The sequence below is a fragment of the Danaus plexippus genome, chromosome Z (assembly GCF_018135715.1).
Source record: "Danaus plexippus chromosome Z, MEX_DaPlex, whole genome shotgun sequence".
NCBI lineage: Eukaryota > Metazoa > Arthropoda > Insecta > Lepidoptera > Nymphalidae > Danaus > Danaus plexippus.
Window position 1 is genome coordinate 12,918,918 of NC_083559.1, and position 8,101 is coordinate 12,927,018.

General features: G+C 30.0%; 1 protein-coding gene across 1 annotated transcript; it reads left to right on the top strand.

Annotated features, from left to right (window-relative positions):
- The first annotated feature begins 3,548 nt into the window (after nucleotides 1-3,548).
- Nucleotides 3,549-7,361, top strand: LOC116777699 (alpha-tocopherol transfer protein-like). Its single transcript, XM_032671379.2, is given in 8 exon segments — nucleotides 3,549-3,630; nucleotides 4,333-4,492; nucleotides 4,674-4,732; nucleotides 4,970-5,033; nucleotides 5,035-5,164; nucleotides 6,225-6,335; nucleotides 6,557-6,659; nucleotides 7,072-7,361. Coding segments are annotated over 8 exon segments (861 nt in total). The 3' UTR covers nucleotides 7,224-7,361.
- Nucleotides 7,362-8,101: the final 740 nt, after the last annotated feature.

The window sequence follows — 8,101 nt, forward strand, 5'->3', positions numbered from 1 at the left end:
TGACAGATGTCAATGGTATAGGTTAGGTTTTTATCGTATGTCGTTAGCATTATCTGTGGTTTACACGAAAAAGTGAGGCTTACCAAATTCTGTTAAACGAAGTAAATATTATTTATATTACCAACCTTTATGACTTAGTACACTGTTTTTTATGTATTTCATTATTTAGGAGTACTTAAAAGTATGTAAAATTTTCTTTTTTTTACATTTAATCAAAACTAAGAATTTTTTATAGTTTTCATTTTAAATTAATTTGTAATATTATCACTTTCTAGGACTGTTTTGCATCTAAAGAGCAAACTCTTAATGGCATAAAAATCAATTGGTATTTGAGTCAAATAACTCAAGATGGAGTTATGAACGTCATATAAATTTTATTTTGGATATACTAAGATCATGTTGTATCGATCACAATAAATGGAAATCCAATGGAATAATATCGAGAGAGTATTTTGGATGAGGAAGTGTTTTCTATACAATGTTTGTCTGGCAATTTCAAACTTTCTTGGTCGTATAACAGAATAATAACAATTTTGTTGACAATTGCGGGATTGTTTTCAATTAAAAATTGATTCACTCCATCTCATTATTAACAAAAAAATATCTGGATAACAATTAGCAAAGTAAAAAATTCTGCATGTGTTCCATCTTGTGCATAGATCAATTTGGGATGTTAAAACGGTTTCACAGTACTTCGTATAGATGATGCTATTCTAGAGAGTCATTGTTTTATACGTTTTACATTATCATGTAGGTTTCTTCCTTCTACAGTAATGAAGAAAAGCAACTGATACATGTCATTGAAGCAATACATATTATAAAACAAAGTCCCTCGCCGCATCTGTCTGTCTGTCTGTCTGTTCGCGATTAACGGAAAAACTACTGCTCCGATTATCAAACAGTTATCACCATTCGATAGCGTAATTGTCGAAGAAGGTTTTAGTATATAATGTATTTACTTGTGTGTACATTAACGATATTTGTTGAAGATGTCGGGAAAACATGAGCCGTCTGAGAGCTTTTAACTAATACGCTGCCTAAAGCCTTTGAGATATAGCAAAATAATATATGGTGGAATTGTGTATCTTATACAGGTCTACAAAAAGTCCGGGGAGGCATATGTGATATGTCTATACCTTAAAGATAACGTACTATATCCATTTTTCTATTTATAAAAAATTGGGATTCCTAAAGCGTTTATTGAAGGCTATTTACATAAATAGGGTATTAAGTCTTAATAAATTACTAAAAAAATAACTTTCTTTTCAAGTCTACATACATACAGTATCTATAAATTACTTTTTAAATCATTTAAATCGGGAGTACCAATTGAAATTTATCATAATATAAGTTTAATAATTCTCGAAATTAAATGGGCTTTTTTATATTTTTTGTAAAAAGCCCCTGCGAAGCCGGGGCTGGTACCTTGTCTTCTCTAATTTAAACTATGACCTACAAGACAAACACGTGTTACGTACGCGCTACATATTATAAAATAAATGAACATCGCCAGGGTAACATCGTTGTATAAATAAAATATCATATAATAAGTGACGCCGCTGACTCCGCGGAACGAACACCAAGCCGTGTGAATCAGAAGATTCCTGATACCACACAAGCTATGGAATGGGATTGCTATCCTAACATCGGGACAATCATGTAGTCTTAGGTATAGGTTATAAGTTTTAATATGTAATTTTTTATTATAATATACATATAAGTAAGTTTCGTAGTTATCCTGGAACCTCCGGTTGCCACCTTATATAATTCACGAAACAATAACAATATTTACATTATGTTTATATATTATATATATTTTATTTAATTAAATAAAATATATATAAACTATAAGTAAACAAATATTTTAATGATAATTAAACGAACATAATAGTATAGTATACACTTTATAGACAAGCAAGACAAAGCTTTATTACTTTAGTAAAACTATGCAGCTAACTTAAAAACTACAATTTCCACTATAAGTCACAATCGAATATATAACTACTTAGTGTGAAATTAAATTAATCTGTTCGGTTTAAAAGGTCAATCATATTTAAACCTACATTATTCTGTGGCCTCATTTGCCTTATATTTTCAGTTTACAAGGCAATTGTTACGCACCAAAGATATTCTTTGACGGTAAAAAAACCCTTTATTGTAGATTTGGATATACTAAAATTCAGTATGACGTGTTTCTGTAATACAATAATGAGGCAAATTCACGAAACTGGGGGAGCATATTGTAATAGTATATTAGGTATTTGTCAAGATACAAAAGAAAACAGGTCCTACATTGAAACCTCATTCTGTATTTATCTGTCTTGTATCTGAAGGAACTGTTTTGCTTGACTCTTTAATTATGCAAACAGAAGCCTCCTCGTCCTATACTTCTAAATAAAAGAAATTGGTTCCGGTTGAGAATGGTAAAATAAATAACATGTCATCAATTATTAATATTGGTCAATTTCAATGGAGAGTTAAATGAGAACTAAGGCACTTTTGGTTGCATTCGGAATATATTAAAAACAAGTTTATCCTGATTATTCAGAATTTACTTCTGCACTAGGATTTTTTTTGTTGAGACGAAATAAAGCGATTCTGCTCCTGCGTGAAATTAATATAAATCCAAATGTTACTCAAGAGAATATGCATTTAATATTAATGCAAGTGGACAAGCTGTATTTGATTGTTTTAAAAGTAAGGAATAAAAACTTGTTTGTCAGAACGACCACAGCTTTTAGAGGAGGAGCACGCGGACAGTGAAGTTTAATTCAAAGAGTATTAGGCAAGTAAATTTTGAATTTCATATCGCATCAGTACCTTTTATAACGACCTGATAATTACATTAAATGTCAAACGTTAATTGTTAATTATATTTAATACATTCGTGTGGAATGGCAGTCGCGTTGAAAAAATAATTATAATGGCGACAACATTTGAATTTGAATTTTATAATTTTTAATAACTAAACATTCAGGTAAAGCCATATATACATATTTGTGTTTTGATTTTGTTTTTGTATAATATTTTGCGTGCGGATTTAAAATATTTAACTAAACTTGTAATTTTAAACTACAACCACCTTTTTTCTGGAGCCAAAATATCAACTTTTTAATTAGTGTCATATATTTTGGATTTTATTAAAATTATATACTAAGACGATATGAAAAAGATACAAATGTCACATGAAACTTTATGAGTTGAATTATTTTTGAGGACAACCTTTTCATATATTACTTACTAAGAATGATAATATTTTTTACTATAATTAAAACATGCTTAGGTATCATAAAGTTTAAAGAAAACAACACCTTTTTTACGATTATTGCAAAAACCTCTTGAATAATAAATACACTTAAGTTCAATGCACTTACATTTTATTGTCGAAAGCTTTATTAAGCAATGTTACGTTAAAACCATCAAATTTGTGATTGGGATCAATAATTTTTTTAAATTTAAGACACTGTACCTAAAGTACTTAGCTACGTTTAATTAAATTAATCATCCATGTCATATATTCCACAGAATCTGTAAAGCTCTGAGTTAATATGGACTCGTGTTCCGTTGAAAAAGACGTCACTTATATCAAGGAATGGCTTAAGAAGGAACCACATTTACCTAATGACTTTGGTAAGTGCAAATGTGTTATATATTTATGTTAAGGTATTGTTGAGTAATTAATATTTCTTTTATAGCCCCTGACATTTAAACCCAGAATATATATAAATCTCTTTAAAACCTTGTTAAATTGCTTTGTCGGTTTAGTGATCGTTTTTGTTTTAAATTGGAATGTTTGTGAAAGTATACGACTGTTTAAGAATAATTTTATTGAATTCAAGTTGAATTCTGAGAAAAGTATGTATATGAACTTACTTTCGCAAATATACTTGGTCACTTGATAAATCACTTATATTTTAACAGTCATAACAGTACCTATGTAACAGTCTAATGAGTTCGTTAGCTCATATTAAGTTATATGAGATATGTGTAAAGTCAATGCAAACAGAGCACAAACGAAGTCAGTTAAGATAACCACACGATGTAAGCTGTAATGACTATTTTAAATATTGATACGGTACGTGAATTGAGATCTGACGAGAAGACATAGAATATATGATTTAAAACGTAAAATTCTAATAAGAAATTTTAAATTGTAGAAGTAATAAATAGTACGAATACATGAATATTGTGTTAGTTATATCTTCTAGCTTCGTTTGTCTGATAGCGGGGTTTATTTTAAGGAGGTGTCACTTGTGTTTATTAGTTTGTTTGGAATATTTTCTAAATGTAGCATTTAAGAACCGTATAACAAGTACCAGTTCACTGTTCCAGACGACCATAGAATCAGGATATTCCTTCATGGCTGCAAGTTTTCATTGGAGAAATGTAAACGTAAACTGGACATGTATTTTACAATGCGGTCAGCGTTGCCCGAGTTTTTTACACACCGGGATATCTCCCGTCCCGAATTACAGGAAATAATTCGAATAATGTAACTATACCTATACGATGATAGTATATAATATTATCATATGAGCTATGTAATAATATTAATAATAAATTTTGCATTAAATGAAAGAAAAGGAAAAAAATTACGTAACCGAGAATAATAATCCACGTGGAATTATGGAGCTGTTGTGAGCATTTACTTATTTATTTATTTTTCATTACAGGCAAATTTCTCCATTACCCACCCTCACTTCTGAAAAACGTCGAGTAATTCTGATGAGAGGTAGAGTATTTTATTGTATTATAAATGTAATGAAAATATAAATCTGCTTTTGTAATACATATCTTTAGTAAATTTTGCATTCGGTTGAAATCCGTAGATAAGTTTAAAAAGAAGGAACCTTTAAAAGGTAATTCTGAGTTATTGTGGAAAAAAAAAACGTAAAGTTATTTCACTTTAACGATACTGTCTTATTTCTTTACGGTACATTTTTTTTAAATTATTAAAAAATATACACAGGCGTGGAAAGGCACGTACAACCGCCGAACGTAGCGAACGCTTTTAAAGTGGCACTTATGTTTGCTGCTCAGACTTAAAGGGGAATCAGAAGAAGTAGATGGGGATGTTTATATATTGGACGCAGATGTGGCCACTGTCAACCATTTCGCAAGATTTACACCAATGTTGATCAAGAAGTTTCTTCTATGTATACAGGCGAGTGTCATTTACAATAATACCGTATTTATTGTTAAATTTTGATCACATACCTTTTGTATTTATGAACAGATTTTTTAGGCACTAGATACATATTTTGCTTAAACTACTTGAAAACTAAAAATATTAATAATTCTGCTTTTCCCTCTTTTTTTTAATTATTTATGATAAGGGCTTATTGTTGCATAACAAAATGGCTCGCAAATAGTTGATTCAGAGAAATATGGTTTACTAATGTTAAAAATATTTCATGATTTAATTTAATGCTGTAGTTTTATTAGGTAGTAATACGACAATATAACCCAAATTCGATTCTAGAGCAATGGCCTTTTCTTTACATAAGTTTACTTTTATCAAAGAGCACCTACTTATGGAAGACACAAAAGAACTTGAATGTAGTTTTTGTTTTCAAGGGCGAATCAACGAACAAAACCTATAACTTATAATATCTGGATAAATTTAAATTCATTACAATATAAATTAAACTAATATTTTTCGGATTACTACGCGTACTTTATTACTTTAAAAAACTACATACTCCCGACCCGACGTTTCGGTTACTTTGCAGCAACCGTGATCACAGAATATTAGTTTAAACGAATACTCGCGAAAGTCTTAAATCTCAATCTTACAATATAGACTGTATATATTAATTAAAAAACATTAACTGATTCATTTCAAATACGGAAACTGTATAGAACTGATATCTCTACAACCTACTAAAAGACTTGGGCCTGACCAGAACTAACATCAGTTCATTCTTTGAACGTGTGTCGAAGGCAGCCTTACTAGGTTCGTTTCAAAGGTTAGGTCGAGAGAGGAGCTTGGACGGTGGAGGTGAGCGTTTAACGCACGTTAGATAGGGGCCCCTTAAACCTTCACCTGGGTCGCAGGTCCCAGGCACTGTCGAAGCTTCTCTCCCTACAACGCGATGGACCCAGCACCCGCACGGTGAATCCATGCAAAGCTGAGAGGTTTCATAATAAAAAAAATGTCGACTATATATAACTCGAGACTTATCAAGAAAATATACTAATATTTTTATTTTTCATGTTGACAGGAAGCGTACCCAATAAAATTAAAGCAAGTTCACGTAATAAACATTTCGCCGATAGTTGAAAAAATTATAAATTTCGTGATGCCGTTTCTAAAAGAAAAAATCAGACAAAGGGTAAGAAATTGAATTAAAAATAGGAACGTAAAAAGAGATGTTTATAAAAAAATATATTTCCGGTCCTTGACCAGCATAGACAACGTATATTAAAATAGGGTATTATAAATGTATTGTTTACACCTATATAATCAGCAATGACGTTGATATAAAGTATTACGAGCAATTATTGATAATTTAATCATTATTGTACATAGTTCATAATGTGAATATTTTTTTAGGTATTTGTTCATACTGATGTTAATGACCTCTACAAGCATGTACCACAGGAGATAATGCCAACCGATTATGGAGGGAAAGTTGGATCAATGAATGATATTTACCGTAAGCCAATTAAATGTTTTTTTTTTTATGAGCAGTATTTGTTTATAAAAAAGAAGTGAAAGGTCCTTTACATTAAGACTTAAGGAGAGGAGAGATTTTGAAACCGTGTTGACTGGGAATATACTTATAATATTTTCAAATAAAAAGTTTATAGTCTGTTATTTGGGGTTAATTATTTTAAGAGCATTTCGCTCATATTTGTTTAGATTTTTGGAAGTCAAGTTAATATTATATTTTCGTCTTTTAATTCGTCATAGTACATACATAGTCAATTTGATTTTTGGTGGTTCCTATTTAATTTAAAATTTATTGAAGCTTTTAACATGGTAGTTTATCTGACAAAGCATAATTCATCCACATACAAAAATTTTGTGTTCTAAAAATTTAATAATAAAAAAACATTTTATTTCAGATGCTTGGATAAAGAAAACTGAAGAAAGTAAAGGCTGGTTTTCGGAACAAGACAAATACAGAAGTGACGAAAGTCGTAGACCTGGAAGACCTAAAAATCATGATGAACTCTTCGGCTTAACGGGTTCTTTCCGTCAATTAGACATAGACTAAGAGATAATATAAAAAAATATTACGTGGGTAATATATTTATAACTTAGATGAACGCCATTTATTAATAAAAAAATCAATAAAATTAAAAAGACATGATAAACATTTCAATATAGGTACAGTTTATTTTTGTATAATTGCTAATATCTAAATCCAATGTTCTAAGCATTATTAAATTTATTTATAAAAATATAACGTTATCTGTGTAATTTTTTATACTGTCCTTAGTACTCCAGGAGGCTTGCGACATCAGTCGAGAGAAGCGTCTATATCGCTGGAATAGAGTAACCATTTTATAAATGGAACTAACAAATTGCAATTTTTGGGGCAATCTTACCGAAATTATTTTTATTGAATGGTGAGACCTTATTCTCTTCTTACAGAGATTTAAAGCGAAGAATGTTGATAATGAGTAAATATTGTTATATCTTAGTGAAAAGTAATAGTAAGGGAATAAATGAATATTACTTTTTACGTAGTCCATATAACATTTGGGTTTAATCAAACATTAATTAACGTTATTGTTAACTTCTCCAATAACTAATCATTTAAGAAAGTGTTAATGTTTACTAGTGTTTATGAAAATCTTAGCTTAGCGTCTTGTTTCCATAAATTAAGCTCTTAATTATTATCTTAATTCCTCATTCTTATTCCTAATCATACGGCTTCTTCCAGAATGAATGAACGAATGACTGAATTCTATTTGGAATACTTACATCCGTTCGAATATCAACTAATACTGAAATCCCGAAAATGATTGAATTTCTTATAAATTGTGTACAATACATACAATGATACTGTAAAACAATAATCTTTTTATCACTGTCTGCAAAGTTCTTCATAATCATGTCACTTGTTGGTATATGGAAATATAGACGGTA